At 34.9% G+C, this 20,937-nt stretch overlaps 1 protein-coding gene and 1 long non-coding RNA gene across 6 annotated transcripts in view; both read right to left on the bottom strand.

Annotated features, from left to right (window-relative positions):
- Nucleotides 1-9,023, bottom strand: part of LOC125678969 (voltage-gated potassium channel subunit beta-2-like) — a 45,978-nt gene extending 36,955 nt beyond the window's left edge. The window contains exons 1-3 of one of the 5 annotated variants that reach the window (XM_056162762.1): nt 8,511-9,023; nt 2,436-2,548; nt 1,326-1,369 (exon numbers count right to left, since the gene is read on the bottom strand). In XM_056162762.1, coding sequence (XP_056018737.1) covers nt 1,326-1,369; nt 2,436-2,548; nt 8,511-8,624 — 271 coding nt within the window. In that variant the 5' untranslated portion in view covers nt 8,625-9,023. Of the gene's footprint in view, nt 1-1,325; nt 1,370-2,435; nt 2,549-2,909; nt 3,328-8,510 lie in introns of those variants that run through there. The other 4 variants (XM_056162765.1, XM_048917813.2, XM_048917797.2 and 1 more) reach the window with 4 other exon arrangements.
- Nucleotides 9,024-10,314: 1,291 nt separating this feature from the next.
- LOC130054150 (uncharacterized) lies at nt 10,315-19,987 on the bottom strand. Its single transcript, XR_008802442.1, has 3 exons — nt 19,802-19,987; nt 17,869-18,049; nt 10,315-10,735 (listed from the first exon to the last, which is right to left on the bottom strand). It is a non-coding gene; the product is annotated as an uncharacterized LOC130054150 (long non-coding RNA).
- Nucleotides 19,988-20,937: the final 950 nt, after the last annotated feature.

Raw genomic sequence — 20,937 nt, 5'->3', positions numbered from 1 at the left:
ATCAAATGATGCTACGTTTCTGTTTTTTTCATGTTTAGATATGTTTAGATAGATCGTTCAAGATTTTATGCTGATTATTGTAGATGTCAATAAAGCTGAGCCTAAGGCATAAGAAACAAGAAAAACACAAGACTTTTAGGAACCACTTACAGGAGAAAAAGTCAAGAACTCTCACTCAAAGTCAAGAACTCCTTTGAAAACAGCCACTAGGGGCCTGTGTATCAGTAACCAATCAATGTACAAGTAGACTCTGATAAAATATGCCTTAATTCTTACAATAATTTGCTTTTTACTGGAAATACTGCTAGATTAAGACCAGTTAACCCAACACATTCACTACAGGTCTTCATTCCATAATTCCTTATTCATACTTCAATCCGGGCTCCAGCCTTGCAAAATTTTAAGCTGCATTAAATGTATTCCCTTTTTCATGTTTGTGGCAGGTGCCCAGGTGATGACGAGATATTAACAAAGTACGATGGATGAACAGTGCTTAAATCAGTAATGTACAATCAATATAGAAAATCCACACTATTTTATTAAAGACTATTTGATGTCTCTACCACCTTAAAATCATTCTATGTTTTAGTTGTTATAAAAAAAAAAGCTCCCAAACGTGGCAGGAAAACCAATATTTCTCCTTCCATGTGGATGACCACCTAAGAGTTTTGATGTTTATACATAGAATAGCTGACATCAAAGCACGCCAGGATAAACAAACTTTGTGGAGGATGCTCTCAAACTAGACAGTTAATTCAGAGACAAAGTGAAATGGAAGCACCGGAAAGACATAAAACAGAGATTCTAATCTGGATATTTCATTACAAAACTGGAGGTTTGAGGAAATTCAGAATTTTGGCAACAGAATGTCCAATTGTTAAAGAATAATCACTCAGAAATCAAAAAGTGTCCTCTTTCCTATCAAATTTTGAATTTTTCATATAATAATTATGAGATTTAGTATGGAAATGTGCATCGTTTGATTGACAAGAGGCCGCAGCTAAATACTGATCTGAATGCCCAAGTAATCATTAGTACTCATATCATAGTGAAATCTACAGTCAAGAAATGAAAGAAAATCCTAAAAAATTAACACCTCATAAAGAAGGAAATGTAGCTAGAGTTTTGTTCTAACAAATGCCACAACAGTGCACACACTGCTTAAACTTTGGCACTCAATGGTATCTTACACAAAAACCCCATACTTTGGCAACAGAAAGTATCTTGCACAAAACACCTATACTATGACACCTGATGATACTTTGGCACACAACATGAGTTTCTGGGAACTACCACAGACATAAATAGAATTTTTAAAGACTTACCAAGTCCGACTGATGAAACGCGAAGACCCGACTTTCCTAAGTTTCTGCAAACATAAAGTACATTTATTGTTACAAATTAATACAAAAAATAATTCTTCTGTTTGTTCCTTTCCTATATTTCTGCTATTCTTATGAATTTTACTTCTTCAGAAAACTCTCTTTTGTAAAACAAAAAAGAAAATTAAACATGAAGAAAGAAAAGAAAATTTTCAATTATCTGAAAAATTCTCCTTTCATTGGATAATTCTTCCCATGCCTATATATACACATGTATATATGTACTTCAATATCAAAATTTGCATGAGATGTATAAGAAAATAACTTGATGCTGCTAGAAACATTACACATATCATCTAAGACTACAACATGATCTGCCTTCCTGCTATAACTCATTATATAGGCCCAGTTAATTTCCAGTTCAAACAGAAATGCTTGCTTCTGTCGGGTCTGCTTGTTTATTACTTTTTCGTTGGAATACATTTATGAAAAGTTTGTGATTAAAAATTCATGATTTTTAGAGGAAATTTTGACATATATCACAAAGAATTTTAATATGTATATGCATAGTCCACGATACAAAAAATATAATGATGTGTTTTAAATACATGTAATAGTAGACATATCTGTATTTATAATAATTAGATCACATGTTATTATGCTTTAAAAACAAAATTTGAAAAAAATATTTTCCATTTTTGACATGTAGATATTTTGAATGAAACTTTAACTAAATGGCTATATAAAATTATTTTTTGATGTCATAATGTAAGAACTACTGTGTGCATTAAAAAACAAGCATGCCATAGACATAGATCTTTGATTGTTTTATGATTCTCAAGATATTTCCTATGACAAATCAAGTGAAAACAATCACTTATAAAGTTCACATGTCCAACATTTCAGGTGCTAGCTATGCGCTACAGGAAATGCCAGTTATGGTGTATAAATTAAAAAATTATTTTGCTTTGAATTAAAATTATCAAAAAAATATTAGATCGTATCATCTGATGGCAAATGTTATATATAACACCTGTTGATATGTAAAATATTACACCTGTAAGTCACAAGTGAATTGTTATATATAACACCTGTTGATATGTAAAATATTACCTGTAAGTCACAAGGGAATTGGAGTTTGAACTACTCATTTTACGATTGCTCAAGTTCAAAATGGGGGCTTCCAATGCATGGAGCGGCAAGGAGGTGGCTACCAGTTTACTGCACTGAAACGAAACAAATGCTCATACTGAAAGGACTTATGGTAAAAATTTCATATCATGCTCATATATAAAAGTGTGACTCCACAGAGAAAGATGGGTCGACAGATGGACAAAAATCATCCCTACATGATTATAATGCTCTGCAGTTGACACAAAAATGGTAGAAAGTAACAACCTATTTCAATTAAATGAAGAACATTGAATCCTGCAAAATTGGAGAATCGATGCACACAAAAATTATCTTCTGTATGAATTCTTAAGTTTTACTTCATATACTAAAAAAACAAACAAACTGAAACTATCAAAGTCAAATAAATTTCATTTGAATTATTAAAAAACCAAATTAAAGCACCCAAGTACTTACCATTTAGATTTTATGAGTAGATGCCAATCACAATTATGAAAAACCTGAATTTTTATTTCCGATACCGTATCTTATCACTTCCTTTAAATACATGTCTTTATTAATACCAATTCCGATTCATGTTGAATTTAATGCCTTTCAAACGCCCGAAAGATACAAGAACTGTAAATCAATAGCAAATCATTTCTTTCAGAAATAAAATCCACCACTCGATCGGTACATCTAAAGTTGAAGCAATCCGAAGAAGAGGAGGGAAATCTTTTGATTAACACATATTGAAGTCGCTGCCAAAGCGATGCCAATATTTGTCTATGTTGTGATTGGGATAAATCAGGCCAGTGATAGATAAGGAACAGCTGAGTCCCTCTGAAATAAACACTAATTCTAAATCCAGCTCTCTTATGTGAAAGTAAGAAAGAGTTAAGCCCACTATTCTTAGAAGTGGTTTTTTTTGTTTACCCTTACAGATGCTATGGTAGACAGAGGGATCAGTGATTTACTAGTTCATTCGGTGTGGAAGGCCTTAAATTAGCAACAGACAATGCTGCTCTGCAATAATAGATGGAATTAACGAACAGTTAGATAATCAGTGGGCTGATTGTGCCAGATTAACTACTTCCAAACCAAACAGGCTCCTAAATTACAGATCAATACTCACATCCTTGAAGAATAAAAAACATAAAATGTTCCACTTCTGTGCAAAGCCACTTAAATTACCCTTTTCAAAATTCAATTTGTATATTTTTTAGCCATAAACAGTGATCAGAGCATCAAGGCTTTGTTTTTTTCTTGTGATGTAGAAAATAACATCAAGACCAGGGTCTGTACTGGAATTGACTAAGCTAGTTAGAATGTTGAGAACATCTGTGCTATGTACATTTACTAATGAGCCAGGCAAAAAAATCTTTGAAGGCTTCGATCATTTAGTGTTAAAACAAGATCCACACGTAATGAACAAATGACAAGCTGATGTAGTTTGTGTAAGCTCCAATATAGCATGGTATTCTGAAGAAGTGAAGCAATTGTTGTCATGACAGTTAAGATCAGCTGATTGTTTTCATGACAGTTAAGGTCAGCTGATTGTTTTCATGACAGTTAAGGCCAGCTGACTGTTGTCATGACAGTTAAGGTCAGCTGACTGTTGTCATGAGTTAAGGTCAGCTGAATCTTCCCAGGTGTACCACCTTGATCTGAGCAGCACCATTTTCTCTTTAATTCAGTTCCATAATTTAGGTGACCTTGACCTACTTACATCAGGTCATTTTCAGTGACCATGAAGAACAACAAAATATCATTAAAACTTAATTAGAGATGTTCTGATCTGTTATTTCAAGCACTGGTAAGGTAAACTCAACAGATTAGAAACTATGAAAACTTCCATTCATCAGCTGAAGGTTTTTTCTGATCAGAAATTCCATTTTAATGAAAAGTTCACATACAATTAGAGCAAAATTCAAATTCTGAGTTGCTTTTCAATTGTAAAAGAATACTTTCAAGGTAAGATCTCAAGGGCCCTTTTCAAATGATTAATGTCGACTGCCTTCTGCAACAGCCTTCAGCAGAAAAACAATGTGTACTAAATACTTGCATGGTGCCTGTGTAGCAGAATTTTGATAAGAGTAAATGGTTCATTCTGGAATTCGACTATAACACTAATTGTGTGTGATAGCTCTCTAGTGAGAATTAATACTTCAACCTGTTTCTCATAGTTTGATCTCTGAAAACTCGTCACTTGGTGGTGCATTACAGAAATTGTCCAATTTAAGCAGAAGCCTTTTAGCAGCAGTTAGCTATGAGGGCCATGGTTTTTTTGGCAGTTCTCAACAAATTGCACGACTAAATGAATTAATAATTGTAGAGTAAAATAAAGATTTTTATAAAAAGTGGCTCTAAATTCTTGCTCATCTGATCTTGTATTGAAAAAGTCTATCATAAATCAAGTTTATTTATTTACTTAGGGAACCCAAATCAAAGGAGCAAGTTGTACCCCCACCATTTGCTGGTAGAGATCATACAGCTAATAATTGTGAGCAGATAATTACTTCTAGGAATCTGCCAATAATGTTTAGTATACTTCATCCCACTTGCGTCAAACGCGGCCTTGACATGGACAAGGAAGATATACCTCTGTGACTCTCTCTGTCTGAAGCAATTTTTCAAGATCAAAACGTTCTTGTTATCTTTTTTGCCGTGCTTTTAATCATGCACAAAATGAAAATATGCTGCAAGATTAGAACCTTTGGATGATTTATCCAGAGACTTTAATAAATTTCATGCTTTATCAATTTTTTGACATAATGCAAGAAGCACATTATAATGCAACACTATCTTGAAGCTTATTTAATTGGTTAAATCACTCCTGTATCAATATATTTCATTCTTATCTACAAATGTTTGCTAAATAAATCTATTTAGTTTTGAAGTATTTTGTATACATGCAACATTACACACAATCAAATAGTTTAATCCCAAAGTGTTAATTCACTCACAGAAAACAATGGACTGGACAAATTCAAAAACAATTCATAAATTAGATGCAGAGCAATTGAATTTGAGAGGAATGCCGACTTATATGACTCTTTACATCAATTCCTTATGTTTTGGAAGCCATCTACGACATAGCTATGTTGTAATAAGCTTTATAAGGGAGAATTTCATCAAAGTGAGAAAAAAATTTGATTTTGAATCATAATGAAAGCATTTGTGGAGTGAAAATAATATTTTCACAAACGTGAACAAATAGGATTTTTTCATAATTTGGTATCATAACATCATCTTTATTCTTTACCAAAATACTAAAGTAAAAATCAAAATAAATAAATAAATACAAGATTCACTTCCCATCTATTTTAATTCTTGTTCTAATTTCTGTCTACATAAATAACAGAACTGTTTATGTGTTGTTAAGGAGGTGGGATATATAAAATAATGCAGATTCATGAATTAACTACCCGTATTTACATCAACACAAATATATGCATTTACTGTCATATTTATTCAGATGGCCAAAATTCACTATTCTTCTAAGCTGTTTGGAATCTGGGAGTATGGGCTGCATGTGTTGATCACAATTAAATTAATAATTTTGGTTGATGCTTGTGACGTGACCCATGATTTCTATTTGAAAAACTGACATATTTTTGACAATATTTATGGACAACATATATTATAATATTACCAACTTTTTGATGTCATATTCGAAAATATGAATCAGTTGAGATGAAAATAATGTTTTAAGCAGGTTGGTGTCAGAAAAATATGGGCTGCATGTCTTAATTGACCACAATCAAAGTAAGATATGCAGCCAACTCAGGATATACTGAAATTCAGGGGACTGACCTGAATTGTTCATTATATCCAAAGTTCAATATAATCGATATTGAACTATGCAAATACAATGTAATGTTACTGGGGATTTATTTTTACTTCAATATAACTGATGGTTCAATATAAGCGACTTCAGTATAAGTGGAGTCGACTGTGTATGTTAATCATCATATTTTTAATATTGCACATACAGTGTATATGAAAATAGTTTTGGTAGACTTTGTGGCATATAGATCTCAGAAACAGGAATCAGTCGTGATGAAAATGCTAGGCTATTATATCCCGCCATTAAAATCCAGCTGTGATGTCATTCTATCGTAATAGCACTCCATTATTTTTCAGGAATGGAGAGATTCAGACAACTACTTAGTAATGTTCCATTGAGTTAAATATGCTTTTTTTTTAATGAACAGGTTCCCTTCAATCCCCCTGCCCATTAATAATTTTCATATTAAAACTTAAGGCACAGATGAGAGTTGAACCCAAGACCTTTCACATGACAGGCAGAAGCTTTATCCACCGAGAAGGAAAAATTAAACAACAGATGTTTCATATGATAAAACTCTATACTAGTATATATAATTCTGATATTTAAGTCCAATTAAAATTAATTGATAGATTATCATCCCCACCCGCCTCTCAAAAAAGGACCCACCCTGATTTTTTTTTTTTTCGAAAAAAATTACAATTTCAAACAAACTTGCTTCCCAGTGACATGAGTGAATGATTAAAGTCACAGAATGTTGGTTTTATATCTTCTACCAAGGATTCTTTGAATGTTAACTTGATTAACACTTTGTGTGATGCCTTTTGTCATTAATTTTTTTCCCTTGGGAAAATAAAATCCTTACACCCGCCCCACATTTTTTTGTGACCCCGGATGATAATCTACTAATTAAGATGAATTGGCCTTAACTGAATTTTTATAATTTATTGAAAGAATTTCCTAATATGAGTTACAATTATAATTAGATTTAAACTGGGACTGGATTTTAAGTTGGTCAATGTCCTAGCTCATTCCTCTCCATTCCTTAAAAGCAATGGACCTCGGTCCCTTTGGAGCCATGGCCCCATTACTTATAAGAAATGGAGAGGTACTCGGACATTAACCTATACATAGTCCTATACATAGTTTCTTTTTCTTAGTTCAAACTCCAAACCGAAACACAATACTCAGTTTATTAGAAAGAGTTGCATTTCGAATTTGAATATTTTAATACTTAAAAGAAAATATCATTTCCAAAAGTAACAAAATATGTTTATGAAACACTGCAGATGCCCCTGTATGGTCAACTCCAAGGTCAAGTTAATGAGGTCAAAAAGTTTAGTACGAAAATAAAGGTCTTTTTACAAGAAAATGAAAGCCCTATCAACATCCATTCAAAAGTTTTGGCCAAAGGTTTTTTTTGAGAAATACACATACGGACTGATAAAAAACTATATGCTCCCAAATCTCCTATTACACGTACAGCATAAAAACAAAAATTTGAAAGGTCAACTTTTCAATTTTTTAATTTAGAATATATGAATCTAATACCAACTGCAAAATTGTGTGTGTGTGCGGGGGGGGGGGGGGGGGGGGGGGGGGGGGTGTTAGTGCCAATTCTCAATCCCTCTGATTCAGTGACCACTGCTAAATTTAGATGGTTATTCTTTCTTCATGCAGTATAGTTGGGTCTAGTAATTGGGAAATTAAAAAAAAATTATGAGATAATCTTTTTTAAATTTCTCGACACATCATACCAATTAACTGCTGTAAATAGTGAAGGTCCTTACATTCCCTCTTCTTAAATACAGTTAAATTGCTGTATTTTCATGATCTGATTGACATTAGATAAAAGTATGAATAGCTAATACACTGCCCCATAGTGCCACCGCAGCAGTGATTATTCATAATGTATTTACTTAAACCACTCAATTATAGACACTCTTACTAAGTGATGGATAAAGGACTGGATTCCAGTAGCAGTTGTCTCCCCATGGCCAAATATTGGTGCTGAATTTTTTTTTTTAAAACTCTCTCTACATTAAACGTAATATGTAAAATCAGTTAATTCTTCAAATAGTTTTAAAACTTAATTAAACTGCCAATGTACAATCTGATTTCTGACACAATGTAATGCATCAGGTCTTCAATAAATTAGCTAAACAAATGTCCATTATCTACGCGAAAAATTAGGCTTTAATACCAAAGACCATAATATTGATTTCAAATACAAAGAGAAGATGCTGAAAATGTTATGACTTTCAAATCTCCTACATAACTTCTCCTACCTTTATAATCAAGCCCTGAAAATTATCATATATCCCAAGTACAAATCTATAGGCACTGCAGGAGTTCACGATCGTTCCGTAACAAAGTATCAGTATATACAGTAGTCGTACCATCAATACATACACTATACCTATCACATGACAGGTACGGTGCGAGTACTTAGCTCTATCAACACAGAAGTCATCTCTCTCCCTCCTATACCCACTCACCTAAATGCATACCATTTGTTCTCCATTACACTGGTGCACAAGTTCATCATTAACTTAATTACAGGCTGGAAATAGCATATTGCTGTAATGAAAACATATCTTTCCAAGCTGTTAACATCATATTCATCATTATATTGATTGGAGAGTACTGTTCATCATATACCCTGTTCTTTCATTAATATTTAAAATGCTTGTCTATATAATTTATATTCACTGTGTTACCTTTATTCCGCCACAATAATCAGAGGTTTAAAACAGGACTGCTTAACTCGCCAGTTTAATGGACAATAAAGAAAGCTTTTCCTAGTGAAAGGGCCAATTCTTTTTAAAAGGAAAATAATCATATCTCAAGACCTTTAATTTAAAGTCTGTAGCTAGTGCACTGCATGCTTGTTGTGTGATTCTATGTGACGTTTTACTACTAAAATCCGACAAATGATTTGAATATGGCATAATAACATTTCTTTGAACAAGAGGCCCAAGGGCCTACACAATCACCTGAGCTTTACATGAAGAAAAATTTGAATTTGAAGTGTTGTGCTATGATGGGCAATGGATGCTTCTCTCCAAGATTGAGAACTGGATGTTGGGTTGGGGGGTTGTTTTTTGTTGTTGTTTTTTTTGCAATCAAAATTGACTTTCATTCTAATGTTTCTCCATATTAAACAAATCTATGGCCTGTACAAACATTCCAAGACATTTACATGCTCCGTCAACATATTAATACACCAAAATCAGTTGAAATACGGGTTCAGCTGTTTCAGAGAACAATGTTTAAAAGTTTACAACCGACGCACGGTGATCAACAAAAACAGATAGCAAAAGGTCACCCGAGTACCTCCGGTGACCTGGCCAAAAAAGAAAGAAAGAAAACAAAACAACAATTCAAGATTTTATTAGTATGGCGATTTCAGAAAAGGCTTAAAAAGAAAATTCAGCTAAAAACACTTAAGTATGCCAAAAGGTTCCATCCAGATGAGCTAAAAATCAAATCATTCAGATACCTTTCTGAAGCAATGTCTCAATTGAAATAAACAAGAGACCCATGGGCCACATTGCTCACCTGAGTCACCTTGGCCCATATCAAAGATTTCCAAATATATTCGCATGTAAAACTTTAGTCCCTATTGTGGCCCCTACCTACCCTCAGGGGCCATGAATTTTACAAACTTGAATCTGCACTATGTCAGGAAGCTTTCATATAAATGTAAACTTTTCTGGCCCAATAATTCTTCTGAAGAAGATTTTTAATGATTTTCCCTATATTGTATGTAAACTTTGATCCCCTATTGTAGCCCAATCCAACATCCGGGGGCCATGATTTTAAAAAACTTGAATCTGCACAAAGTCAGAATGCTTTCATGTAAATTTGTACTTTCCTGGCCTAGTGGTTCTTCAGAAGATTTTTTTAATTTTTCCCTATATATTTGCATGCAAAACTTTGATCACCTATTGTGGCCCCATCCTACCCCCAGGGGCCATGCTATTGACAAACTGGATCTGGACTATGTCAGGAAGCTTTCATGTAAATTTCAGCTCCCCTGGCCCAGTGGTTCTTGAGAAGATTTTTAAATGACCCCACCCTATTTTTGCATTTTTGTGATTATCTCCCCTTTCAAGGAGGCATGGCCCTTCATTTGAACAAACTTGAAAGTCTTTCACCTAAGGATGCTTTGAGCCAAGTTTGGTGAAATTGGCCCAGTGGTTCTGAAAAAAAAGAGATGAAAATGTGAACAACAGTTCACATACAAATTTTGATAAGAAATTAAAGCTCACTTGAGCTAATAATATTTCACAAATGGAATTCACGACCTCTTCAATTTAAAACTGGTAAAGAATGAAACGAACTGCATTGTACACAAGATTAATTATGAAAGTTTTCAGTTTGGAGAACAATGTCTGATCTCATGTTTATCAAGGTGTCTGAAATCACAAACTTATACCTACAGTGTACACATGGTAGAATTTCTCAACTGATTTTCTTACCTTTAACTGGCATCATGAAAGCCCAATATCTATTGTGTTGAGAAAAAGAAAATAAGTATTGTATGAAAAATCAATTCTTGTATTCAAGTTTTCTCATTTATTATCAGTTGTCGCCATGTCAAACTGTGAGAAATAAAACATTTATATGGCATCATTGATTTTTTTCCCCATCCATACAGGAAGAATCTGATATCAATTCATAATGCTAGGTAAAACCTTTATTGTTTCAAAGATGCGAGAACCTTTATTGTTTTAAAGATGCAAGTTGAAAATCCCACTTTTCACAACATTCTGTTGTAGATTAATGAAAGAAATGCAACTCTTCATCAAAAAAAAATTTCCTTTCTTCAAATTTTAGACTTTTATGTATTTTTTTTCACACATTGTGAACATTTTAGACTTATATTTTTTTTTTTTTTTCACACATTGTGAACATTTCAGACATATATATTTTTTTGTTTTCACACATTGTGTACATTTTAGACTTTTTCCCCCTCACAATGTGAACATTTCAGACTTATATATTTTTTTGGTTTTCACACAATGTGAACATTTTAGACATATATATTTTTTTGGTTTTCACACAATGTGAACATTTTTGGTCCACTGTGCTAGCTTTCACATTTTAACAGATATTTGGATTGTAGTACTTAAATTGGTTAGACCTACCACTTTATTTTCGAGCACCTGGCTACACTTTTCAAGTACTTTAGATCTATAAATCAACTACCTTGCCTCTTCAAAGTGCTTTATGTTTTTGAAACTGAAGTATTCGTGGTGAATCTCTTCAGTTTTCATAAAATCAATTTAAAGTGTGCAACATATTGTGGTGGAACTTGCATAATCACAAAAAGGTTAAGACAAAAACCCACAAAATGTGTTTGTGAAACACTGATGCCCAGTATGGCAGCATAGTAATTCTGGTACCAAGAGAAATATCACAAGGAATACACATGTGAAATATGAAAGTCCTATTACTAACAATTCAAAAGCGATGATCTAAGTTTTATCAAACTCTTTTGGTATCAAAAGAAGTCTTGTCACAAGGAATACACATGTGTTCAGTATGAAAGCCCCGTCGCTTGAACCAATGCAAGGTTAAAGTTTTCAAAAATAGCTCAAACCCCAAGGTCAAGAGATCAATTAGTCCGAAATATCTGACGTTTTCCTGGCCTTTTTTATGATTTTGATATTTACCGTTTTCCTGGCACGGTAAATATCAAAATCATAACAAGATGCCTATGGACCACATCGCTCACCTGAGTCACCTTGGCCCATATCTGAAGACTTTCCATATATATTTGCATGTAAAACCTTAGTCCCTATTATGGCCCAAACTACCCTTTGCAAACTTGAATCTACACTATCTCAGAAAGCTTTCATGTAAATGTCAACTTCTTTGGCCCAATGGTTCTTGAGAAGATTTTTAAAGCTTTTATCTATATTTGTATGTAAAACTATGACCCCCCCCCCCCCACTTGTGGCCCCATCCTACCCCCCGGGGGCCATGATTTGAACAAACTTGAATCTGCACTAAGTCAGAAAGTTTTCTTGTAAATATCAGCTTTTCTGACTCAGTGGTTATTGAGAAAAAGATTTTAACTATATACATGTATTTGTATGTAAAACTTTGATCCCCCTTGTGGCACCATCCTACCCCCGGGGGCCATGATTTGAACAAACTTGAATCTGCACTATGTCAGAAAGCTTTCATGTAAAAATCAGCTTTTCTGGCTCAGTGGTTCTTGAGAAGAAGATTTTTCCCTATATATTTGTATATAAACTTTGATCCCCTATTGTGGCCCCATCCAACCCCCGGAGCCCATGATTTGAACAAACTTGAATCTGCATTTATGTCAGGAAGCTTTCATGTAAATCTCAGCTTTTCTGGCTCAGTGGTTCTTGAGAAGAAGATTTTTAAAGTTTTTCCCTATATATTTGTATGTAAAACTTTGATCCCCCCTTGTGGCCCCATCCTACCCTCGGGGGCCATGATTTGAACAAACTTGAATCTGCACTATGTCAGAAAGTTTTCATGTAAAAATCAGCTTTCCTGGCTCAGTCGTTATTGAGAAAAAGATTTTCCCTATATATTTGTATGTAAAACTTTGATCCAACCAACGGAGCCCATGATTTGAACAAACTTGAATCTGCATTTATGTCAGGAAGCTTTCATGTAAATCTCAGCTTTTCTGGCTTAGTGGTTCTTGAGAAGAAGATTTTTAAAGTTTTTCCCTATATATTTGTATGTAAAACTTTGATCCCCCCTTGTGGCCCTATCCTACCCCCGGGGGCCATGATTTGAACAAACTTGAATCTGCACTATGTCAGAAAGTTTTCATGTAAAAATCAGCTTTTCTGGCTCAGTGGTTCTTGAGAAGAAGATTTTTAAAGATTTTTCCTATATATTTGTATGTAAAACTTTGATCCCCTATTGTGGCCCCATCCAACCCCCGGAGCCCATGATTTGAACAAACTTGAATCTGCATTATGTCAGGAAGCTTTAATGTAAATCTCAGCTTTTCTGGCTTAGTGGTTCTTGAGAAGAAGATTTTTAAAGTTTTTCCCTATATATTTGTATGTAAAACTTTGATCCCCCCTTGTGGCCCCATCCTACCACCGGGGACCATGATTTGAACAAACTTGAATCTGAAAATATGTCAGGAAGCTTTCAGTTAAATTTCAGCTCTTCTGGCCCAGTGGTTCTTGAGAAGAAGATTTTTAAATGACCCCACCCTATTTTTGCATTTTTGTGATTATCTCCCCTTTGAAAGGGACATGGCCCTTCATTTGAACAAATTTGAAAGGCCTTCACCCAAGGATGCTTTTGGCCATGTTTGGTTGAAATTGGCCCAGTGGTTCTGGAGAAGAAGTCGAAAATGTGAAAAGTTTAACAGACAGACGGACAGACAGACGACGGACAAAAAGCGATCAGAAAAGCTCACTTGAACCTTCGGTTCAGGTGAGCTGAAAAAGCCAGAAAAACGTCAGATATTTCGGACTAGAGATCAATATGAGGCCTACAGGCCTCAATGGTCACACAACTGTTTAGTTACGAAAATATAGAATTTTTTTTGTTATTTACATGTTTTACACCATCTTCACAAGTCGAGGGTTACTGATTTGTTACTTCGTACTAACATCTTTACAAGTTGAAGTTTATTGATTTGTTACCTCATACTAACATCTTCACAAGTTAAGGGTTACTGATTCATTACCTCGCACTAACATCTTCACAAGTCAAGGGTTACTGATTCGTTACCTCACACTAACATCTTCACAAGTCGAGGTTTATTGATCGTTACCTCACACTAACATCTTCACAAGTTAAGGATTTATTCGTTACCTCACACTAACATCTTCACAAGTCAAGGGTTACTGATTCATTACCTCGCACTAACATCTTCACAAGTCAAGGGTTACTGATTCGTTACCTCGCACTAACATCTTCACAAGTCAAGGGTTACTGATTCGTTACCTCACACTAACATCTTCACAAGTCGAGGTTTATTGATCGTTACCTCACACTAACATCTTCACAAGTTAAGGATTTATTCGTTACCTCACACTAACATCTTCACAAGTCAAGGGTTACTGATTCATTACCTCACACTAACATCTTCACAAGTCAAGGGTTACTGATTCATTACCTCACACTAACATCTTCACAAGTCAAGGGTTACTGATTCGTTACCTCGCACTATCATCTTCACAAGTCGAGGTTTATTGATTCGTTAACAAGTAACAAGGTAATGAATCAATAACCCTTGACTTGTGAAGATGTTAGTGTGAGGTAATGAATCAATAACCCTTGACTTGTGAAGATGGTTGTTCTGTCCTGGCTTCCATACCTATCACATTTTGGAACTTTCCTTTTTCCGGTTTAGATGTAAACTGCATGATTTGCGGCTTGCTACGTTTTTCTTATTTTGTTTATATATCTGCGGCTGACCACAGTGTAAGTTCACATTTTTGTGTATCTCTGTACCGCTAACATTTTATCTTTCGTACATTAGCTGTGTAAATTATTTCAAACCGGGATGAATCGTAACATCAGAGTTGTAGTCGTGGTTGTTGTGTACGTGCATACATATATTTCTGCATGGCTTAATTCTAGACAGCTTTATTGTGTATTTAAGTTATTTAGAAAGTTTTGGATTGATGTTTCATTTATTATTTGTATAATATCTATAACAAATTAATTCTATGGAAGCCCGTTCTCACCTTTATTCAGCTATGTAGATGTAAACGACACTTTGATTCAGACACTTATTTTCGTTTATTTCATTTGTTACAGCTTTTCACCATCATGCCAACAATAAAGGATGGAAACTTTACCTTATGTTGATTGGTTAACTTGGCTGCAACCTGAAGCAGCACAATGGTTTTACACATAAAAACTATATTCCATGTTTGGCCCCAGCCTGGAGTCAACCTCTACCCATGCATAGGCGGATCCGGGAATTTGTAAAAGGGGGGGGGGGGGGGTAGCACTTGATATTTTAGAAACTTTTCACAACCTCTACCCCTACCCAATTTACATCCTTTGCTTGTGTACATAACATCATAAGGGAGATCTTGAGATAGTTTTCTACATGAAAATGTTTAATCTTATTTACTACTTGTTTTCAGAATTCAGTCATTCTAATACGCCAGTTTCGAGATACGAACTCTTCTGTATAGGAGATGCATTTAGTGGAACTTTGAATGCCTAAGTGGGACAGAGTGGATATGCAGCCAACGAGGAAGACGATGAAATGTATTAAACGCGGCTTCTCTTTAAATATGTAAATGTGGGAAATACTAAATACTATCGAAAGAAATGTTTTACCGAAGAGGAAACATACAAACAATGTCATATTTGCAAGAAATATCTTGGATATGGTACTTATGACCAGCGAAATAACGTGATAGGATAAGAATTCTATGTATTTAATTACTCCCTAAATACTTATCACTTACTGAGTTTGTGTATCAGTCGAATTCGGGTTATCAAACAGCGTGTGAGAAACTTACTGAGTATATTCACTTACACTGTGATGAATATCTGTCCCACTCCCGCGAGTAAACAAATTCTTTCGCGCCTTACTATGTACGAGAGTTCTCCATAGGGAAATAACTCGGACGTATCTCGAAACCGGTGTATTGCAATATTCAGATCTGATTTTGCAGTGAAATAAAAAAAGGGCTGATTCAATGGTTACTTCCAAGAGGCCTGGGGTATGGGGGGCCACCTAGGCCCCCTGAAGCTATGGGATAAACAGTGCAAAAATCCTGCATTCTGAGCATTTCCTGACACATCTTTTTCACTTCAAACTGTCTATTTCTTAAACAAAACTTTTATGTTACATATACTTTTTAAGAATTCTTAAGTGATACTTGTATCTGATGAAAATATCATAAATATATATCAGTGTGTCGTCTTATTTATCCTAGAATTAAATGATACATTGGTGTTGATACATTTGAATGATGCAATTACATGTAATTGGTGGATACCACCTTTCATATCATTTTGACTCCAAGACTCATTAAAATTGATATAACTCTTAAACTTTTTGGTCCACAAAAAAAAAAGGGGGGGGGGGTCCGGACCCCTTGGACCTAAGGGTGCAGAAGTCCTGAAATTCATAATTATGTCCCCCTTGTTCCAAAGATGTTTCATACCAAATTTGAAAAGAATTGGAATGATAGTGATCAAGAAGATCAAGAAGAAGTTAAAAATGTCTATTGTTCACACATTTGATAACTGAACATTTTGGCCCTACCCTGATACCAATATCCCAACGTCTGGGATCATCAAATTAACAATTTTGGTAAACGACTACCTGTTCTTTCTAAATATCTAGTTAGTTTCAATTTCGTATCAATAGCACTAGAGAAGATGTTATTTAAGTGCTTTACACATAAACACCATATAAAGTTTGACCCCACCCTGGGGTCAGAACCCCTAACCCGAGGATCATGAAAGTTACAATTTTGGTAGAGGCCTTCCTGCTCTACATCACTATCCATTTAGTTTTTCTTACACATGTGCAGTTCTTCATTTTTGAAAATTGGTTAATTCGGGGCAGTTTTTACCCCGCCCCGAGGGCCCCAGGGGTGCTGGAGTCATGAAATTTACTATTCATGCCCCCTTGTCCCAATGATGCTTCATACCAAATTTGAAAAGAATTGGACTGGCAGTTATCAAGTAGAAGTTAAAAATGTTCAATTTTTAATGCACGACGATGGACGACAACCAATTGCAATAGGTCTAAAAACCTGCAAAACTGATCTGTAACCCACTGATAAAAGTTCATGACTGTATATATTTTTCAATTCAATGATTAACAAAATCTAAAAAGGTCCAGTGCCAAATAGTTTGTGTGACAGAAAGGGACCGTTGCCTAAAAAAGGAAATAAGGGTCTGTTTTCGTTTGGAATTGCTGCACATGCAGTTTTGAAATTCATTAGCATTGCCAAGTTCCTTGTATACCTAAGAAAATATCTACATTTATCTCATATTGTGATATATCACCAATTTAAACTATTAAATACCTTCATTGTATGTGGTCTTTATCTACATGACAACACGTTTGGTCAAATTATAAAGTGCAATTGGCTAAAATACCAAATTCATTGCGATAAACAATACCTCCCTTATGTAGGGCAATATACATGTACAACTGATATTCTGTGCAAGTCGAAAGTAACTAGGGGACTACTCGTGTGACATTTCGTCCAGATGTTAATACATGCAATATTATAAGTATACAAAGATATTACTCATTTTGTGTATACTAGCTGTTTACATAAGTACATTTACCAGGATGCAATTAATGAAAAGAAATAATATTTCAACATTGACATTTGAATAGACTATGGGTTCAGTTTTGCTCCATTTCCTGTCATCTAATCCACACATATAACCAGAGATACTTATTTATGTAACTGATGGCATGCACGGGGTATTACAAGTTAAGATTATCTGTAATTCAAAGAATGTTTTTATTCCACATGCAGTAATGCAACTATTTTATTAATAATATTGACAACCCTCTCCTTTTTTGTTTTCATCATACCGTCATATGAGCAATCTAAGTACAGTGTATTTTAACGTAAATTTTTGAAAAATCACAAGTAGGTCCAGTAGAAGGGACCTTCCTTAAAAAAAACTTACCGCTTTCTTTTTCGACAAGAGACTTCATTTGTCAAGAACTCCATTCTTATTTTGGAAATTCAGTGGAAAGTGTCCGTTGATTTCTCTGAAAGTGTCTGTTGATTTCTCTGAAAGTGTCCGTTTCAACAGCTGTTCAACGAAAAGTGTCCATTATGCCTATACATCGTCTACGCCTATAGATCTACAGAGTACAAGATAAATCAAAGTGGTATAGTCTTTATTCAAATAAGTTACAATATATAATAGATTCTTCTCCTGAGGGAGGCTCATATGGTGTCCGGATAGGGTCATGTGCAAAAGCATAATAGCACGTTTCTTAAAACGCACTATCATGCTAACACACCATCACGCTAATACACAACATGCCATTGCGCTGTCACGCTTACACACCATTGCGCTATCACGCTAATACACAACACGCCATCGCGTTGTCACACAAACACGCCATTGCGTGATCACGCTAACATACAACATGCCATCACGCTAATACAAAACATGCCGAAGCGCTGTCAAGCTAACACGCCACTACACAATTGAACGCGATTGACTGCAAAATCAATTTGCTAGCATGACAGCGTGTTGTGTATAGCGCGACAGTGTGTTAGCTTGACAGCGCGTTGTGCATTAGCTTACAGCGAATTACAAAAGACCGGTTGAGTTTTCAATTGCCTGCTGGATTGATCAATAGACTTTACAATTTGGTCAGCAAAGTATCACATTTGGTCTGAATTTAGGTCACGAAGTTACTCAGGTATGACAAAGAATTGACAACTTTTTTTCTCAGTGTGAGTGACAACCCCGTAAATAAAATAATTTAACACTGCAGTTTTACTGATTATTTTAGGAAAAGAATTTAATTTCTTTATTTATTTCTTCGGAAATTTCTTTTCCATTTCTAAAATATCTCCCCATTTTATTTTTTTCATGGTTCTAAGCTGAATAGGTGTTGTGAAATTCCTAAAGAAATACACAGCTAGGTAGATGTACACTAAACAACCCTGAAAACTATAAATAGAATAACTTAACAATAGAAGACTGAACCTGAATGGTTTAGCTAAAATAACAAGAATTCTATTGGTCAGAAACAGTAACAATAGAAGAGTATTCTTGAAGTTTTCTTTGTGAGATATGAATTGACTGACCTCAAATATAGATTGACAAACAGATGAATGGTACATGTGGACACTTTGTGAGATGTCTAATGAAAATTTATTAAGTGAAATTGATGAGAGTTTAGTAAAGTTCATTTTAATCACAATAAAAAAAATTGTATGTGAGAGAGAGAGAGAGAGTGAGTGTGTGTGCACCTTTTTCAATACTAAAAGTAATCAAAAAATTTTTTGAAAAAGAAATATAATCAAACTTGATTTTATTCCAGATTTATTGATTTAGAAACACTTGAAATAATGTTTTAAATTAGAGAGAGAGAAATAAAGAGAGTGCACCTTTTTTTACTTATAATTGTTAAAGTAAAGTTAATACAAAGTTTAATTTTTTTTTTAAGTAATCAAAGTTTAAAAAAAATTGTTAAAGTAATCAAATGTATATTTGAGAGAGAAATATAATCAAATTTAATTTTATTGATATTCACTTTAAAAAATAACTAGCTGCAAAAGATACTGAAATCAACTCAGATTTACCTGTAAAAGCAATCTACGCTTGAGTAACTTTATGACCTAAATTCAGACCAAATGTGATTCTTGGCTGACCAAATTGTAAAGTCTATTGATCAATCCAGCAGGCAATTGAAAACTCAACCGGTCTTTTGTAATTCGCTGTAACGGTGTGTTAGCGTGACAGTGCGTTGTGTATTTGCACAGCAGCTTGTTGTGTGAGGGCGCGACGACGTGGTGTGTGTTACGCTTTTGCACATGGCTCTCTCTGGACACCATATAGGATCACATCAAAGTGCGTCCTGCCGCGGCCTACGTACCTGTCGTCCTGTCTGAGCGGGTCGTTCACTGATCTTAGCTTACTTTACCGCTAAGTTTATTTACTTGAGTTCTAATTGTCATTTCAAGTCTAATGTCTGCTCAGGGTACAGTACTGGTGTGTTCATCATCATCATCCTCTTCCACCACAGGGACATCCACTTTGACAGCTTCTTCCCGCCATTTTTAGCATAACGAGTTCGATGTAAATTTGTTGGCAGGAAAGAAGGGACCGTTTATCGGACAATCCAGTGTCGAAACAGCTAAAGATTTTTTGGTATTTTCCTGAGATTTTGTTGTTTTGTAAACAGCGGCTATTGAATTTCTTAGATATTACCAATTGAAGAAGTACTATTAGTATACATGTTCCGCTAAATAATACATAATGTACATAATGTATAAGCCTGCTAAGTTTCACCTTCAGGAGCGCTATCATTTGGATCTCTTGCCCTGTTTATTTTACTTTATTTTATTTTTTTCAATACTCATGATATATTGTTCTGAATACCCTTAATGGGTCCAGAATTGGAAATCAATGATATTCTATTCTATTGTGCAAAGGGTGGACTCTCACTTCGCCTGATGTAATATACGCTGTGTGCGACTGTCTGTATATGTCGAGCAAAGTGAGTGGTTTTATTTTAATCACACTGGAATTCTTCTTAGATTGTTCAGTCTAGTGACCATGCAATAAGTAGTGATATCTCATTTTAAAGGTACACGTGCTCCAATTTTCGTGTTAGTTTTAAAAGACAGTCGGTGTTTTTGATTGATTGAATATTGTTTAACGTCCCTCTCGAGAATATTTCACTCATATGGATTCAACACCAATGCCGGTGAAGGGCTACAAAATTTAGGCCTATGTTCGGCGCTTATGGCCTTTGAGCAGGGAGGGATCTTTATCGTGCCACACTCGCTGTGACACGGGACCTCGGTTTTTGCGATCTCATCCGAAAGACCACCCCATTCTAAAGTCGCCTCTTACGACAAGAAAGGGGTAATGAGGATCTATTCTAACCCGGATCCCCACGGTGTTTTTGAACTCTTTCTTTTTTAAACGATCAGAGTGCTGCACAAAAGAACAATCTGCGACAATACACCAGAGGTGGTATGCAGATTATTGGAAGAAGAATAATAT

Source organism: Ostrea edulis, chromosome 1, assembly GCF_947568905.1.
Source record: "Ostrea edulis chromosome 1, xbOstEdul1.1, whole genome shotgun sequence".
NCBI classification, from domain to species: Eukaryota; Metazoa; Mollusca; class Bivalvia; order Ostreida; family Ostreidae; genus Ostrea; species Ostrea edulis.
This window is presented reverse-complemented; position numbering and strand designations above follow the sequence as displayed.